The following is a 19,410-nucleotide window of genomic DNA, read 5'->3' as shown; positions in this document are numbered from 1 at the left end:
TGTGTTTGTGTGTGTATGTTGTGACATTTAAAGACCGCCATGAAGTCTGGGGGAAAAGCTGAAACCTATCAATAACTATAGTATATAGGGAATCATATCATATCGTAGTAGTATTATATAGGGATGACCTTCCACCTTAATTAGCCTCTTCTTCTCAATTTCACCACACCCATGAATCATGATTCGTGATCCAACACTTCACTCCTTACACGCAAACACTACATACCCTATGTTATGGCCCCAATCTTAGCTTTTTTAAACCTAATTTCAGCGTCTATCTCATCGTATCTTACACTGTACGTAATTTAGACTCTACTCGACTGATTTAATTGAAAATCATCAATTAGTACTTAGGGCCTGTTCTCTTCAGCTTAATTTCAGTTCAGTTTAGTTTCAATCAATTCATTTCCTAATTTCCATCTCTTATAAACAATCCAGTCCAGTTCAGCTCCAATCAGTTCAGTTCAGTTTAGCTCTATTCAGTAAATCATAACATGTTGTTAATGTAGTGGTAAGAATTGTATCTCATAATAACCTTGTAAATTATACGACTAAGGGCGTGTTTGGCGCTAGCGTTTGAGTAGCTTTTAGTGGTTTGACTTGGTCAAACCACTACTTAACAAAAAATGTAAGTGTTTGGCAAAATAGTGGTTAGGGTAGCTTTTAGTGGTAAAGGTAGCTTTTATGAAAAGTTAGAAATATTAGCTTTTGAAATTAGAGGTAGCTTTTGAGGTAGCTGTTGAAAATTTAATCTATAGTATTAAATATAAAATATTGATTTTTAAATGTAACAGCTAACCAACCGCTATTTTACCGAACACTCATACCGAAATTATCTATCTTCACAGCTAACAGCTAAAAGCTACCTACACAGTTAACAGCTACCTTCACAGCTGACAGCTACCTTCACAGCTATATTTTGCCGAACATGCCCTAAGTAGCAATCATCCCCCGCCACTAGAAGTAGTTTTGGCCTGGGGTGAGTTAAACTGGGCTTCATGAAGGAGTAATCAACTTGACAAATTTTGTTGCATATTCTAGCTAAAGGCTGAATCTGATATCTCTGTTTAAGCTAGAATTATTCCCTTATCAACTTATTTAAACACGTGTATGGATCTTACCTATTAGTACTATTTTATGCATAGTAGGTTCAATTTTTAGTACATTGAAAACAATAGTAGTGCTAGTAGTTATTGAGCCAAAAAGACAACATGTAAAGTGTACTGTTGGCAATAGTTCTCTTTTTAGTTCGCAAGCTAAGAAGGCTGTATAAGAACACTAGTATTGCTACACATTAAACATTAATTATTATATCAAATCACTTAATTAGGTTGTATCAAATAATATTTTTATAGTTAAAAAAAAAAAAAAAACAACTCCGTATTTGTTTCAAATACATACTTTTATAATTTGGAATACATTACCTTGTAATAACAATCAAGAATGTATTGTTTTGTAGTAGTGATCAAATTTAGCTTTTGACATAGATCTATAACAATCAAGAAGGTATTGTTTTGGGATAGTGATCAAAATTAGCTTTTTCCTATATCATATACAAAGTACATCAATAAATCGATAATTTGTTATCACAGTTTACTTAACCTGTTTAATAATACTCCATATGTTAACAACTCAATATTTAAAGAGAGGTGGTCATAAGTCGAATTATTTGTTGGTGATAGCCAATTAGCTCAAATGGAGAATGAGTGGGGCTAGTATCCCATTTCTAATTTCAAGGAAACATGTACTCATGTTATAAATTTGTTAGTCTAAGTAAAAAAAAAAAAGAAGTGTGTTGAAATCTACACCACTCATCATGAGTTACACTTCATTATAACCCTCACGTACATGCATATAATAGGTTTGGATGATAATAATTCAGTAAGTCGTGTGTAGCAATCTAGCAGTATAATGTGGCTATATTTGTTTATTTAAGTACTTTATTAATATGAGTAACCTCAATTATTCATAAGAATAATCTTATTTTATCTATAAAATTAAGTAATTCTATTGCTTATACGAGAAATTTAATTTAATTCAAAAAAAAAAAAAAAAAAAGAACCCGTCTGACATCTGTTCATTCGTGTGATCCCTATTCCTTTGTTTTGACTATTAAAATTTAAAAGCGTAATTCTCCTTATTAATAAGAGTAACACTATTTATCCATTGTGGTATCTCCTCATCCATTAAGGTAATTAATCCCAATTTATCATCGTTATAAACTTCATTAATCACTCAATTAATTACTTTTATCATTCTACGTGAAGTGATCAACATACATCATCAGCTAATGATGATAAGGCTTTGTGATAAACAGCACCTGAACACCTAACTAAAATAGAAAACAAAATAGACTTGGCATTGGCAGAACGTAATTGTCAACTTACTACTCCATCTGTCCCCCTTTTTTTCAACACATAACTCATAAAACTCTTATATAAAGTGAGCTCATGGTGCCAAAAAAAAAAAAAAAAAAAGATATTGAGGGAGTACTTAATTGTAACCCTTTTGTAGACCTATCAATCGGGTCGGTCGGGTCGGATCGTTCCGGGTCACGGGTCATTTCGGGTCACGAGTTGACAAATGCTCAACCCTAATCCAAAGTTCCGGGTTCGGATCAACCCAACGGGTTTAGAATAATTTTTTTATTTATTTATTTTTACTTATTTTTTAAAATTTCTGATTTTTCAAACTTACTTTGCTATGGGTATTTTTTTTTCAATTTTTTAATTGAACATTTTCACCATATTATTTTTAGCCATTACATACTACATAATTTAAATCATCATCATCTCACTAAAGTTCATCAATTCCTAATGAATAAAAAATGATAATAAATTTAAAAATAAAACTTTTAAACATCTCAAAATTTAAGGAAGAGACTAACACGATTATATATGTAAAGTATAATATCTTTTGTCATAATATCAAAAACCTGTCGAACGGTGGTATGACGGTGATGTGGGTTATGCAGATGTAATTAATGTGGGTTGATAACCACAAAAGCAAGTCAAAATGTGTTGTGTGAATAGTGTAAAAGTCAAACGGCGTCAACTAAAAAAATGGAGGAAATATAAGATAGATAAATGAGAAAGAGAAAATGAATGTCCGATGGTGGACAAACAATCAAACTTAATCAATAGACTAATATTAATTTTCAAATAAATGTATTTATTTAAAAAAAAACCCATAAAATCGGGTCGTTGAGTCGGGTTTGGATTTGGGTCTGGTTGACCCACAAATTTATGGGTTAAACGGGTTCGAAATATCAGGTTACAGGTCAAAAAAACTTTGTTCAAAACCCAAAAAGCGAGGCGGTTTTGGGTTGAATTTGCGGGTTGGGTTGAAAATCAACAGGTTTACCTTTTCGCAATTATGCTAAGTATGTACTCCACACTATTATGAATCTAGAGAAAAAAAAAAATAAAAAAATTGGAGCAACTTTTAATATCTCTGACAAGATACAAAAAAAAAAAAAAGTGTCGCATAGATTTGGTCATGTTGATTACTCCAAGTCTCCAAGTACTATAGTACGTACATTATACTTTCTGTAGATATATATAGAGGATATTTAATTTTATATATATATATATATATATATATTTAAAAAAAGGCACATTACTGACTTATGGATTTAGTAATTGTCAGAAGGACAACCTTTGTTTTGTTTCATAAGAAATCTCTATCTTTTCCTTTGAATTTTTTCTTCACCTATTATTATTATTAAAATTTATTATTTTTGAAAAAAAGGACATGGTAAAGAAATATGGGGGCATGGGATGACAAAAGCTGAAATCACTCATCAATTGTTCCTTTGCATGCATGGGAAGTTTTACTATTATTCTCTTTAGCTAGCTTAGGTTATTTTCTTTCCTTAAAAAAAAAAAAAAAAAAAAAAAAAAAAAAAAAAAAAAAAACTTGGGTTATTGTCTTGGCACTATAAATAGAGGCCATTTATGCACCTTCTTATACACAACAAAAAAACATACTCCCAACTCTTTTAAAGTATTAAGAGTAGTCCTACAAGCTAAGTAGTGTATGTGATATTTTTTGGTGAGTAGCTCCTTGTTGGAGAAGCAGGGCACGTGCAAACGTAGCATACCATTCGCGGTGGTTGCACGTGCTCCCCTTCTCCACCACGGGCTTCTCACCTTCTTTAGTTCTTCCGGGGACTTTTTACCTTGAATTTCTTGAAAACTCCTCTCCATCTTCCTCCATACTTGAATTTACCTTGAAACCAAGTGTTCAATTCTTGTTTCGTTTTCGTTGTTTATGTTATTTTCTCTACCTTTAAATATTCTGTTTTTGACTTTTTAATAATACATTACTTCATGTACAATATTCATAATCATGCTATACTACATTTCATGATCAACATCTTTGTGAGAGACCGTTTTCATTAATTATGTGCATGTAATAGTCATTGAAAACTTTGACATTTTTTCTTTTACCCTACACATGAGAATAATGCATGTAAAGAAAAAAAATAAAAATTTACATAAGAAGTTTAATGAACATGCATGATAAGATATTTATATATGTCCGTCCGTGTATGAAAATTCATGCCTTTCATTATAATGTATGACATTAAAGCATTATTTATGTTTTGAGTATGACATTAAAGCTAATAATTCTACTTGTTTTTTTTTTCTAAACTAAGTTAAAGATGAAAGTTTTTTTTTTTTTTTATTTGGACAAAATAGGTCTAATCAAAATTATACTTTTTTTTTTTAGGAGAAGGATCCTAATCGAATCTCAACCCTCACGGTTTTTGTTGGTCTGGTATTTACGGGTCAGATACTTGTATTAATTATATCCAACATACATTACATAGTTTAAGTTATAAGCAAGCTAAGATCTAACATTTGTCATGTGGGAAATGTCTATAACATTTTAAAAGTATAACTTATGTTACAAGCGATGTTACTCGTGGTGAGGTCGCGGTTTCTATTGGCTCGTGGGAAGGAAGAATACGAGGTTAGTGCTAGAAGAGTAGAAGGTTAGAAAGAAGGTGGTTGTTAATAGAAATTTGTTTCAAATATAAAGTTTTTAGACTCGCATTTTGATGTAAAATGAACCAATAATATAATTGCTTTGTGTAAAATATTGAGCATTAATATAGTTCAAATATGATGAACTTGTTATATTCATGATTTATTTTTGTAAGCACCAAAAGAAGAACAATATATACAGAGTAATTAACAATTCAACCACCAAGCCATCTTACAGTAAGATGGAAAACATAAGGTAATGTACACAGTGCCGTCGCTGGACCAGGGCAGCCGGGGCTGCCGCCCAGGGCCCCCAAATCAAAATCTCTGTTTCTATGAAAAATGTTTAAGCTATTAAGTTTAATCTCCTAAAATGTTAGACAAATAAATAAACTAGTGCAACGGCCAATAGAAAGTTGTATCTTGTTATAGTGGAATTTTAATTAGCTTTGTGTTTTGGGTTCGATACCTGTCATTCATGTTTTTGTTTCGTTTTTCAATTATGCTTCTTTCTTTATTTTTAATCTACTCTTCTTTCTATTTTAACCATTTGCTTTTTTTTTTTTATTCTTTTTTTTTTTTTTGGGAAATTTTATAAGAACTCTTCATGTTTACTTGTTTTCTTCTTGTATTTGTTTCAATTTTCCCTCTTATTGTTTGAGCCTTTTGAGTTTTATTTTTATATGTAGTCGGCATCCAATTTTCTTAATTATTTACTACTCTCTTGTCCCTTAATATTGTACAAAAACAATTTGAGGAATTTAAAAAAAAAAAACAAAGGAGATATTATAAAAGTATGTAAAATAAAACTAGAACGTTAACGAAATTTTAAAACACCAAAAATAGAATACATGAAGTATAAACCAAGACAAATAGGGTATAAATTTTCTAATATCTTATAAAAAGTGTAATAACACTATTTATTTTGAGTATATCCAAGGTACATATATGATACTCCCGAGTACCGACTTTTTTTTGGCTACTTTTTCAAGTGTTAATATTTTTAATGAATTTTATACAATAACATTTTTATCTTAAATGTAGCGTATTCGCACTTTAAGTTAATACTATTTTTATTTTTTAAGTATAGTATTTAAGAAATTGAATTATATTTAGTAAATTACGCAAACACCCAAATTATAGGGCCCCTAATTATTAGTTTGCCCTTAGGCCCCTAAAAACTCAGAAACGGCCCTGAATGTACAATATTGGACATTTTTTTTTTTGAGAAAAGTACAATATTGGACAATAATAGTTGATTAATTAAGAAATAACTAGAGCAACGTGTCCTTGACAATCAAGATTTTTTTTTTATTTATTTTGTGATGCAACAATAATATTTCATAAATAAACTAATAAATCTATGTTTAGCATACAAATACACAGTAATTATAGCTAAACCCTAACTAATTATAGAGACACGTTCCAAATAGAGGCGGTAATTAAAAAAAAAAAATGCATGAACAACAATGAATTCAAGCTTGAAATGAGTTGGTGTAAAACATGCATTGGTATATATAATTATGAAAAATATAAACCAAACATTTTCTTCTTTGATTACATTTTTAAACAAGAAAAGAAAAGAATAAATTTAAAATGGCATTTTTATCATGTCAAAAGAATGATCAATTCTTGTTATTAACCTTAATAGTGCTAATAACATCCATGTTCTTCACCCTTACGAATTCATACGATCGAAAATCGCCACCAAAATCAGTGCAAGAAGTTTGCCATAGATCCGGACCACAACTATATTGGTATTGCATAGATGTATTTAATACCGGGGCAGCCGTTGAAGGAACGGACATGAAATTTCTTTCATATTTTGCACGAGACTATTCCGAGGACAATGCAACCAATACCTTGGATAGGATAAACAACACCCTAATTCCGAATCAACCCGATCCTTATATCCAACAAGTTTTGTGTGTGTGTAAGGAGGCCTTTAGTCGATTGAAGGACGAGCTAGAGAATCGTGTGAATACGATGATTGTGGTTAATAACTCGTTCGAGGAAGCTAAGGTTTGGGTTGAGTATGGTATGGGTTTGATGGATAGTTGTAGAGCGGCTTGTTATGCTAAGCCTCATATTTCATGTCCTTTGGATAAAAATATAAGGGATACACATGGTGTATTAAAGCTTCTTGCGATTGTGCTTCAACTTTTGACCGAAGGTAAAATGTGAAAACTTTGTTGGGAAACAATGATCGATTAGGAAGAAGAAAATACATTGTTTGATTGTTAGTTTCATTTGTACAACAAATTTGTGGTTCGTCGTAGGGTGGATGTTTATTATGCAATCAACAAATCAGAAAGGGCCGAAAGTGTGATATGATGTGTTCCTTCGTCTAGAATTAGTTTTCACGTTAATGTGACAACTAATATTGTTATTATTTGTGGTTTTTGGCTTGGCATGGGGGCAGGCAGATCTGCCCGAACAAATACGCTTGAAAATTTAGGGAAAATGGTGTCAAAGGATTTGGTCTAGGGGGGCAGGCAAAGTTGCCCAACCGGGCTCTTTGTTTGTAAAAATATCGATGAGTTTGTTTAGGTGATTTCAATTTATGTAAAAAGTCTTTCCTTGATATTTATCCTCTTGTAACCTTAAATGAATAATGTTAAGGTGATTTACCGCCTTAATTATACACACAATTATATACTTTTCTTAAATTGATGCGGTAGTTAAGCTAAGTTAATTATTGGCTCATATAATGCACGGTTTTATGTAGCTTATTTTAAAAAGTTTTTAATATTGTAAGAGTTTTTTTTGACTAGTATATATTCTGTATTTGATTATTTGTGTTCTTTAACTTTGACCTTTTGGCATCAAATATATATTATAAGTACCATCTAGACCTACAAAATACATAAAGGTCCCCCCCCCCCCCACCTCCTCGATTTTTGGTTGATAGTAATAAATGTGTTATAATTTTCGGAAATCCTCATTGGTAATTTACTCCATATGTGTTTTTATTGTCGTCTTCATTTTGTAAACGAAAAAAGATCTTGTATCTCGTCTTCATTTTGTAAACGAAAAAAGATCTTGTATCTCGTCCGTATAAATTTACTCATAGCATTAATGAGGGTTAAATTTTGAAATTTTATTTTACTTACTCCGTATAATCTGTATTAAACATTTCATCTTGTTTCCATGTTGGGTTATATTTGAGGGAACCAATTTTACAGAGTATGATCTTGTCAAATTTGATTGATGTTCTTTTCTTACCCATATAGAGGGGGACACACATTTATTTACGCAATTGTCAATTTTAACCATCCGAGTGCACTATCTAATTTGCGCTAAATACTGATATAGTATTACCGTATTTATCGATTTACCTAATTACCCCACACCAACTAAAGGTGTCAATTCGGAAGACTGAGTCGAGTTAACTCGATCTAGTCAAATTTAATATAATTTTAAGTTATGTTAAATCATTGTACCTACGCAAGTCAAAATCTAAATTAAATTACAATCGAGTCGAGTCAAGTCATGTTTGGTCATATTTTAAACCCACCTTTAGAAAAAAAAAAGGTTTAAAAAGCCTCAAGAAAAACAAATCTCCTTAGAAGCAAATGGCGGACCAGCAAACAATGGATACTCCATCGACGGGAACCCTGCAATCGCCGCCGCAACAACCACCGCAAACTCCGCCAATTCAGGCAGGGAAGGATGAAATGTTACAGTGCGTCACCGCCTTAGAGGCTGCTCTCCTTCCCTGCTTACCCGCTCGTGAACTCCAAGCTATTGATCGTTCCCCTCATCCTTCTCATCAGAGTAACTTTCTTTTCCTTCTTCTTTTTCATTATTTCTTTCTATTTTCGTTTCAATTTTGTTGTTTTTGTATAATTTATGAATTACCCAGTTGCCCTTTTTTGTATTTAATGTCTTTTGTATGCTTGTTTGGTAAAAAAATTAGTTCTTTATTTGGGTTTTTTGATTTCTTACTATTAAATTGGGAGGTAATTCTGTGGATTGGATTTTCTGGGATGAGTATATGTTTAATTGTTGAATTCATATGTTTATTGAATTCTGTGTTAATTCTGACTGTAGTTGTTGTGGAAGTGATATTGGTGATAGAATTTCTGGTCTTGGTTGGGTAAAGAATTGATGAACTTATAAGCCCAATTGATGTTTTCTGGGATAGGGTTTGTTTCGGCCGATTCGTAGTAGGATATCTTTTCCTTTTGCTCTTTGAAAATAGTTACTATCCTGTTGGATTTAGGCCACACTGGAGCTATTGATGGAAAACAGTGGTAATTGGGTTGGTTGTTACTCGAAACATATACAACTCTGTCATTAACTTTGTCCTTGTAATTGAGACGAGGCTACTTCTGAGGATTACCTAGAATGCAAGACAATATGTGGTTTCGTCGATAATCAAAATTGCACACAAATCACATCTTTAAGTAGGGAAATGGACAGGTTTCTTTGTGTTTTGAAGTGTGTGTGACTATAAGGAAGAGTATAATTCTTGAAGAATATTTGGTTAATTGGTGGAGTGCTAGGTGAGGTTTTGGATCTATGAGTTTGGGACATTGTTCTTATCATCAGGTGTAAGCGATTAAGGTCATTAAGATTCCAATGTCGGTAACTATCCTCTTTGATCGTAGTGGACTGGTTCTTACATTTGTTGAGGTCTGAAAATGCCTAGATTGGTGGCTACTGTAGCCTAGTTGTTGACCAAAAGTCACAATCTAATGTTAATGACTGATGTAAACATCAATCATAAACCGTCATTGGCTGGAGTATTTTGGAAATGCAACACGGCACCGACAGTTGCAGTTTCCATGCATGAACATTATTATGGTTTGGATTTTACACTATCTACTATATGCAATCCTGTAGTGCCTAATTGTTACAATTTGCATTATGATGTGCAAGTGACCTGTTGTTTTAGCCTTTATGTATCTAGGTGGTGTTCCTAAAGAGTTGGATTAATTTTCTTTGCTCGAATGTAATCTGTACTTTGAACTGTAATTGGAGTACCGCAATTCCTCAGTTATTAGTCCTAAAATCTTCTCTATCTCTGAGTATGATCTTACTTTTGGGACAGCAACTGTTGGGGAATCATTGTTTCTGTTTTATTGTGCTGGAATTATTGTTTCTTGATGTTTATAGAAACTTTCCTCTGAGCTCTGTTAAAACACTTTTTACATTAATTCATTTGTGTGAAATTGCTAATAATGCTATGCATTGCTTCAGTTGATGTGGAAAGACATGCAAGAGACTTCATGGAGGCTGCTAAAAGGCTTCAATTGTATTTTATCAGTCTGCAACGTGAGGAGCAACCTACCAAGGCCGAAATGCTTCAGAAGGTATGAAGGGCCTATTGAAATATGGCTCCAGGTATATACAAGTTGTAGACATGGTGTGATTATTAGAGCAGATTCACTGACTGGTCGCTTTTCATGTCGTATCAGGAAATTTCTGTCATGGAAGAAGAGTTGAAGGTCAAAACCGAGCTTATTAAGAAACAAGAACAGCTGATTCAAGGATGGAAGAAAGAGTTGAGAGAGCAGCTTGACAAGCACAAGTCAGAGCTGGAGAAAGTTTAACTTACAGTAGTAGCTTTTCCATCCTGACGTACCATGATTAGTTAATACACTAAAAAAAAGCTAATTGAATTTGATCTCTTGAAGATGGTTAGTGTTAGAAAATTGCCTCTATTAGTTTCAACTTTTGAGTGGCAGCCAGATTACATACATGTAACCCTGTATTCTGTACTCTGTAGACCTTTCACTGAACGTTTTGGAGAGCCAGGATAGGTTCTATTGTGGAAAAATCCCAATACGATTCAAACTTTCAAAGCTCAAACCCTTGAGTGAGATGAGTGTACAATCTTGAAGCCCCTGTACAGCTTGATTGCTAGTCCTTGTAACATGTGGAGGTTTCAAGTTATTATAGGCCTGTGTTAATCAAATAGAAAGGATTTGGCCCTTTTCTCAAGTTCAAGCTATTCACTACATTTCACAGTAGGACACCGGGAGTATTCAATCCATTCGGTATATGTAGTTGAGGTTTGCAGGAGAAGCTACAACCACATCTTCAGACTTCAGTGCCCAAATTTATAGAGGCAATATAAAACAGAGATAGAAATCCAATATGCATAAATTATAATTAAATGGCTAATATTTGTTAAAGCTGTAGATGGATAAGATGAAAGGCAAAATTCATGGTGCATGCATTTTCAAAAAGTGAGGAAACACAAGAACCAGTATCAATACTATTTGGATTTGATTGCAGTTGCAGAAATATATATCCAGCTAAAATTTTACATCCTGAACTATATATAATCAACGTGCCTTAAAAATACCATGAAGAACACATGGCAGCGCAGAAACAACATTACAACTAAAAGTTCCCAGACCAGAAGCCATCTAAAAGTATTCAATGTTAAACACAGATGTTCTGTTCATCTATTTCTTTGCATACGTGATTAACATAGCGTTATCAACCATCTTGAAATTCTGAAGCGCGTTCATTGCAACTGTTGATTGCATTTCATTTTCATACTCCACGAATGCAATGCCAGGCTTAGCTTCCACCATACGCACTTCCTTAAAGCCAGGATATTGTCTAAAAAGCAACGACAGCATCAATGTAGTTGCCTCGTGTGGAAGATTCTGAACGAAAAGAATGTTGTTTGGTGCAGCTGGGACCTCTGGAACAATTGGTATGGCACCCATATACGGGATCTGTGAAAGCTGCAATACTCAACAAAATTGAATTAGATTGGGGAAAAAAAGACCTTGTTGAATTATTGCATGAATTCTTTGGTAAAGTTTAGGAAACAGGAAATAACAGCTGCCAATGTACAATATTGGTAGTTGGTAGTTGCTAGCTTGCTAGCCCACTCATTCTTCCCTAGTTCAACTGAAGGAAACTAATTTTGTTACACCTTTGATTGATATTGGCACACCTCTGTGTGAAAAGTATATAGAAAATTGTCTCATAATGAGTGCCCAAATCAATTTTTGGTACGACAGTCATTTCCCTCAATTAAGCTACAGTTGATGATTTAGTACATGTCATTTCTCACCCTTCTAAAATTTGTAAAAAAGATTTAATTCAATCATGTAGTTCTCAAATACGGTCTCCTCCAATATAGTCCTCCAAGAATTAAAAAAAAAGGCAAAAGTCCAGTTCACTCTGTGCAAATGAAAGAACACTACACAGCACATTATAGCCTTATAGGAACAGACTTAAATACAGAAAGACATTATTTCTAAATATTATCTGCACGTGAAACAAAAAAAGTTCCTCAATGCTTAGTGAGGCATTTCTTTCACCCTTTTTTATTTCTTTTTTTTCATTTCCTTCCTATTTTTAATAATCAACAATAAACTCCAGATTAATCAATGATCACGGGTTTACCCTAGAACCTCTAGTGCCTGTAACTAGAGGTATCAAAACCGAACCGACCCGAAAAAAACTATCCGTTTCGAACTGTAACCGATCTGATTTGATCCGAAAAATTCAAGACCCAAACCCGATCTGTAACCGAACTGAACTCAACCCGAATCCGAATTCGACCCGATCTGAACTTAACCCGCCACCGATTTGATCCGACCTGAACTCAACCCGAATCCGATTTGACCCGATTTTAAATCTAACCGAACCGATTTGATCCGACCCGAGCTCAACCCGATCCGAAATTGACCCGGAAAATAACCGATCTAATCCGATCTGTTTTGACCCGAACTGATACTCGATTTGATTTTTACCCGATTCGAATTTAACCAGGCCATAATTAATTTTTGACCTTCTTATTCAAGTTCTTATACTACTCCGTTATTATTAATAAGTTTACGTTTTTTACTACAAAGAAATAATCCGGAGTAACAAGTTTACTTCATGTATTTACCAATTATATAAAATTATTTTCTAAGCTTTATATTCATGTCATCTAAAATTTGCTACAAATAGTTTGTAATACTTGAACATTAAAACCTCTTCTTTTAACTCGATAAAATATACTCCGCATGATACATGAATGACTTGATATTGACTCAATAATAAGGTAAAAACTCAATAATAACTCTAGTTTAAAAATAACCTTATTTAAATATGAATTGGGTCAACTCGATTAAAATCCAGCCAAACACAAAAAGGAATTGAATTGAAATTGACCAATTTAATGAATCAACGGATCAACCTTATCTTAATCAAACAAAACTTGACCGAACCGAAATCATCCGAACCGAAATCAACTCGACCCAAATTCATCCGACCCGAAATTAACCCAGTTAAACCCGTTTTGAACCCGATCCGAATTTATCCGAACCAACATGAACTGATCTGGAGTTGATTCGACCCATATCCGACCCGGACTCGATAGACCATGACCCAAATTTGATCCGACCCGAATTTGACCCGACCTGACCCGATCCGAATTATAAGAATAATTTTGACCCGAACATATCCGACCCAAACAGACCCGACCCTAATAGAGCCGACCCAAACTCCATCCGGTTATCCGAATTGACACCTCTACCTGTAACCTCACTGAGCAAGTTTTCTAAGGTAATTTTCCATTTTACAAAATGCTCTTACTTACAAAGAAAAAACAACATAACTTACTTAAATTCCAAAGAGACAAAAACTAATGCAAGTATAGGTATAAAATCATCAAGATGGAAAAATATATACAAATAAAATAACTTACAGGAGGAGCTACACCATATGCTCCCGGATAATTCATGCCCACAGCTGCTTGATTAGCATCCTGTTGTTCCTTCTTTTTCTTACCTGCTAAGAGAATTACAGACAAAAGCTCAGTAACTAACATGAAACATCGAACATGGAGCAGCTGTTGAACACTCTCAGTAGAGAATACCAGTTTGCAATCAATTAAAAGCATAAGTTCTTAAACACAACTGACAAAGTTTCTCTTTCCCTTTTTGTTCCATGGGTTTTTAATTGCTCTCAAACTTTGCTATCAGTTTGGTTTTCTTCGGCATTCAATACCATTTCGAACACATCAAACAACGTCAGAAAGGACTTTTTGCTGTGGCCTAATTATAACTAATCAGTAATCATGTCAGACTCGCATGTCCTTCAAGTTCAACAATCAATATGAATGAGCATCTGCAAAATTTGGATGAAATTATTATCTACTCTTCCCAATGATATTACATTCATTTATGCCTTGTCCTCAACTAAAAACTAATCTACTGGAGAGTAGAAGATGATAGGGATTAAGGAATAAGCTTCATCGATAAAGTTATTCCCACATTCCACAAATTTATGACTGCCACATACAAAGCATTTCCCAACGACAGACTTCAGTTAAATCTTTCTAAGGAGCACAAAGTTTCATATGTAGCTGGCCACACCGTGCAGCCAGCCACAATTTTTTTTTTTAAAAAAAATTCTTTTTCTCACTCTTCTCTTTCCTCTTTCTCTCTCCTCTTTTCTTCTTCTCCAAGTCCAGAACCTTCATCTCACTTTCTCAAAGAACACAAAATTCGCAACCATAGTCAATAGTCGTCTTCGTGGTTCGTTCGTTGGAGATGGTGGTTTCAGTGGGTAGGTAGTGGTGGTTTGGTGACTCCGTCGCCGGAAAACAAGTTTAAGATTTTTAAGGCCAAATAGAGCCATGAAAACTCTAGATCTAGAGTTTTCATGGTCGAATTTGGCCTTTATAGCCATATTTGAAGTGAAATTCGAAGCCATTGTTAACTTTTAAAAAGGTATTTGTTCGATTTAAATTTTTTTTTTTAATAGTTTAGTTGGATCGGGGTATGTTTGTGGGTTAGGGGCTAGTGGCAAGGCGTTTGGGGCTGGAGTGGTGGTGTGGGTGCTGTAGTTGGTGGTGTTGTGGGTTCGGTCAGTACAACGGTCGAAGGTTAGATGATGGTGGTGTTGTGGCCGCCATTGTTGTGGTTGATGGTTGATTGTTGATTGTTGTGGCGGTTGGAATTGGTGGTTTAGTGGCTACTTTAGCGGTGAAATAGGTGGTTAGGTTAGGGGTTACTATGTTAGGGGTTAGTAGGTTCGGTTAGGGGTTACTAGGTCGGTCATGGGTTACTTAGTCTGGTTAGGGGTTACTAGGTGGGTCAGGGTTTACCGGGTCGGAGGGGTTACCGGGTCGGAGGGGTTACTTGGTTAGGGTTACTAAGTCGGTGGGGTTACTTTGTCATTGTTTGCTAACTTGGCCCCCTGCCGCACCACAAACGCACTGTTTAAGGAGGTATCTATACCTTCTTCTATGGCAAATCACATTCAATTTCCTACGAGAGAAGACAACTAATCTACACTCTAAAGGAAAAGGTAGGGAATTAAGAGTAAAATATGTTGGACAAGAGCAAAGAATGCCTAGGCGCAACAGGACCCCTATTAGTTTTGAATGCTTTTAAGCTTTAATATGCATTGCTCTACTTACGTCTAACCTAAGATGACCTTAGTTACACGATTGCGATTTTCCAATTTCGCTAGCTATAGAATTGCTTAAGCCTACCTATGATTAAGTGCGATTCATCGCATGAGAAGGTAAAGCAAGCTTGATTATTAATCATATACATGTACTGAATCTTTCAAAAGCCAATAGCAAATAGCTAAAAAAAATTAAGAGACGCATGCCATGACTAAGGCTGTCAGTAAGATATCAAAGAAATGAGAAGGGGGGAGGGAGAAGATTAGACAAGACCAGTTTTATCTTTCTCCATTCTTACTGTATATCTTAATCAATATACCTTAGCAGAGCTATACAGATCATCCTAGTGTTAGAACTAGAAGCAACTAAATTTGATATAAATGTGGACGGATGTGCAACACAAGCATGCACGAACGCATACAATTATGAGTGACTTTGAGAAAAGGAAGGACAAAAACAATATTCAAAAGAACTAAAGATAGAAAAGGAACACCCTGGATGTTTAGTATTTGGAATTTTGAAATTATGATCCCGCTAATTTCTTCCCAAAAGATATGTTCACAAGAACCCTCATGGTTGACTACCAACAGCAGCAAATAATATGTCATCAGTCTTTGATATTCCCTGATACTACGACAATGAGTTTTTCTTTTCCTATTCGGTGGGACATTCCATGGAGGTGGGATTTTTATTTAGCCAATAGCCACACAGCTCAATAAGAAGTAAATAGACCTAGACATCACCATCATAAAATTTATAAGCATGCAACAAATGTAACAAATGTATTGGCTCAGATGGGGAAGGAAAATGGGAAAGGCTATCGTTGTGCTACTCCTACGGTGACTGTAAGGTTATCGATGTGCATACATTCATTGTTCTTGCATCTAAATACCTATTTATAAAAGTAAGAGGTGGTGTCATCCTTTTTTTAATGCAACTTCCCAAAAATCCTAGAAGAATCTTTCCAACTCCATTTAAGACTAGTAGCTTGATGTGGATGGCATGTAAGATGTAGCAAGGCCAGAAACTATATTTAATAATTTTGATTTAATTAGGGAAATACAACATAACTTTATTGAATTAGTAACTATCATGGTGCACCTAGACATTAGTCACATCACAACTCACCTTTTTTTCATTCTAATTAAACTTTCTAGCAGCAGGGATAACATCAGATTCTATAATAACGCACATATGTGGTGACATTGCTCCCACCCTTCAGCAACATATACGTGATATAAGTATATAACTTATCCTTCAGCAGCAGGAAAAGATTTCTCAATCATTTTTTTTTTGGTCAAAAATTAGTAAATCTAGGATGGGAATTCTATTCTAACCAATTCTATGAGAAGAAATCCATTGTTGGGCAAATTGCTTGTCACCTAATTTGCTTTAAAAATAACCAGCAACGGCATTTTAAAATGGAAACTTAGTGTAGCACTGAACACATAAAGAGATGAAAGTGCATACCTCTCTCCTCATGCCTCTTTCGTTTTTCTCGGGGAACAAAAGTACCATCAGCTTTTGCAATTATATCTGACTTGGTCTTTGCATATTGTATTCTCTGCATCAACCAAAAAATATACATCACTACTATCTGACTAGAGGAGACAATAAATGGCCACTGAAATCAACAAATACACATAGAGAGTATGCTTTATAGAAGCAACACAAAACTGAGATGGTGAGCACCTCTAAAACCTAAGCCAAACCCTAGCAAAAAACGAGGATCACATTGCCTTTTGCACGAACTAGTCACATGGCCTTATTTCCCCATCACCAAGGACACCAATAACACTCTCAAATCTCCACTTTCTCAGTGATTACAATAGTACTTCATTCCTACCTAAATGGGTTCAGCAGAAAACTACTTCCCATATTCGTTTTAATTTGTTCCCCTCAAATATATAAAACCTCCAATTATTACCCTCCCCCATTTCAGTTATACACGTGTACTTGACGGCTCATCATTGTGCTCTCATTATTTATAAACGTAACATCCTTGTTTAGTTTAGGGATACCTCAGAATATTTGAAGAGCAGATTATGAAATAATTGGAAATTTTCTTTTGAACGTTTGAGGTTAAAAAGTTCTACCAATGCATTTCTGTTTTTGTGCATGTGTGTTTGCAATACTAAATTGACTGTACTCTAGGTCTCTAGGATTAAAAATATTTTGGTTCCCAACAAATAAATAGCTAAAAGTTTGTGGCCAGTTCCTGTAACTAGCTTGAAATGATCAGGGTGCAGCAATGGTAAGTACTAATTATCACGACAAGTCTGTCTGAATTATACTGAATAGCTGAAGTCAGCAGGAATTATTAATTCAAATTGAAAACTTGAAAAGTTTCTTAAACTAACAAGTGCAGAGCTATTTAATTACAAGTATTTGACACCAGAATTTGAAGCACTCTCCCCTACTTCATTTGTCTTTACTAATTTCTCTTTTGTGATGGCATAATGTATTACTCTATAATGCAACCAAAAAAAACAAGCTAAAGTCCCAAACTGGCAACTACTGCTGTATAAATATAATCATGACCGCCAACAAAACCCTAAACTCTATTATAAAGATCCCAAATTAAATTTTAACTTATCTGTTGCCCAACACATTAGTGACATTACAAAGCATCTCTAACAAAAACTGAAGGTGCAACAAAAATTTGTTCCAAAATCAAACTTCCAATACTAAATAACAAGGAACACTGAAACAAAGACCTCACTCTCTCCCGCTAGCCTTCATATTAATGTAACATAAAAATATAAAATGCCAACTATACAAAAACATCTTTACTCCAAACTGAACAAATTAGTTCTTGGCATTGACACAAGGATTTTGAGGTAAAGTTGAACAGAACCCTATCTTAATTGATCAATCTTTACTAATGATCTTCTTTAGGTTAGCTTAACAATAATGCAACCAGATATAAATGACAAACCCAAAATCCTATTTGCAACTACTACTCTCTTCGCCCGGGTTTAACTATCACATAAATAGTTCACATTACACTATCAACACCACTATCACTGCAACCAATATTAATGACAAGCCCAAGTCCTAAATTTGCAACTCCTACAATGCTACTCCCTCCACCTAAATTTAATCATCGCACAACCAGTTCAAATTACACTATCAACGCAACTATTAATTTCAAATAAAGAAAGTAACATGTCGAACCCTAAACGCCAACACTAATCAAAATCACAAAATCAAAACCCAAAATTATAACAATATCCACTACATACCATAGGTTTATCATAGAAAGGAAAACCTTGCATTTGACGAAGCGCATTAGTAGCAGAAGAAACCTCCTCAAAAACAACCCAAGCTTGACCTTTATGCTTCAACGTTTTGAATGCTAATACCTCAACAATCTTCCCAAATTGAGAAAAAACTGCATTTAGCGACTTTTTCAACTCTGAAACAATCAAATTACAGAAAAATTAAAACCGTAATCAATCAAAAGAAGAAAGAAATACAAATTGAAGAGATTAGGGCAAAATTGAAGTACCATCGAGCTTGATTTTTTCATTGAGATTGTTGATGTAGATAGTTTGATTAGGAGGAACGTCACTTCCAGGGTTAGCAACTTCCGCCATTGATGTAGTTGTTTGAGCTCGTAATTTCTGTGTAATGGTGGTGTTGTGAGATGCTGCTATGGCTTTCTGCGCAAAATTGAATTGAATTGAATTGAGTTGAGTTGAAGTTTGAGAAGATGGAGCGAGAATTTGGGCTTCTTTTGGGTTTTAGGGAATGGAAAGGTTGGGCCGTAAATGAGCAGTGTGTGTTATTGGGCTGTGTTGGGTCTAAAGGGTAGAGTGAGTTTTCAACATCTTTAAAGTCAGCCCTTTTTTACGGTGTTTTTTGTACTTTTGTGCAACTTTAACAAAATACTCCCTTGTCCCACAAACATTGTAACATGAGGAGAGGAAATGAGTTTTCAAAAGAGGAGATAGATAAAGGGGGATAAAGATAGGGGCTCATGTCTGAGATAGAAAGATAGAAAACGAATGAACTTGTCTAATCAAGGTTAATTAGGTT

The 19,410-nt window shown here is 34.4% G+C and overlaps 2 protein-coding genes across 3 annotated transcripts; one reads left to right on the top strand and one right to left on the bottom strand.

Moving 5' to 3' along the window:
• The first annotated feature begins 8,541 nt into the window (after positions 1 to 8,541).
• On the top strand, positions 8,542 to 10,808 carry LOC145572107 (mediator of RNA polymerase II transcription subunit 28-like). Its single transcript, XM_081631132.1, has 3 exons — positions 8,542 to 8,768; positions 10,197 to 10,309; positions 10,415 to 10,808. The coding sequence occupies exons 1-3, from the start codon at positions 8,567 to 8,569 to the stop codon at positions 10,547 to 10,549; spliced, it is 450 nt and encodes a 149-aa protein (XP_081487258.1). The 5' UTR covers positions 8,542 to 8,566; the 3' UTR covers positions 10,550 to 10,808.
• A 343-nt stretch (positions 10,809 to 11,151) lies between these two features.
• Positions 11,152 to 19,060, bottom strand: LOC145572106 (U1 small nuclear ribonucleoprotein A-like). Of its 2 annotated transcripts, none has more exons than XM_081631130.1 (5): positions 18,881 to 19,060; positions 18,615 to 18,787; positions 16,840 to 16,933; positions 13,660 to 13,745; positions 11,152 to 11,698 (listed from the first exon to the last, which is right to left on the bottom strand). In XM_081631130.1, exons 1-5 carry the CDS (start codon positions 18,966 to 18,968, stop codon positions 11,411 to 11,413), a joined length of 729 nt encoding a protein of 242 aa, XP_081487256.1. In that variant the 5' UTR covers positions 18,969 to 19,060; the 3' UTR covers positions 11,152 to 11,410. The 2 variants fall into 2 exon arrangements, with proteins under 2 accessions (XP_081487256.1, XP_081487257.1); XM_081631131.1 differs by having other exon boundaries at positions 13,660 to 13,742; positions 18,881 to 19,059.
• Between the last annotated feature and the right edge of the window lie 350 nt (positions 19,061 to 19,410).

This window comes from Chenopodium album, chromosome 12, assembly GCF_948465745.1.
Source record: "Chenopodium album chromosome 12, dcCheAlbu1.1, whole genome shotgun sequence".
Classification (NCBI taxonomy): domain Eukaryota; kingdom Viridiplantae; phylum Streptophyta; class Magnoliopsida; order Caryophyllales; family Amaranthaceae; genus Chenopodium; species Chenopodium album.
The sequence above is the reverse complement of the archived record's forward strand: the minus strand, read 5'-3'. Positions and strand labels throughout refer to the sequence as shown.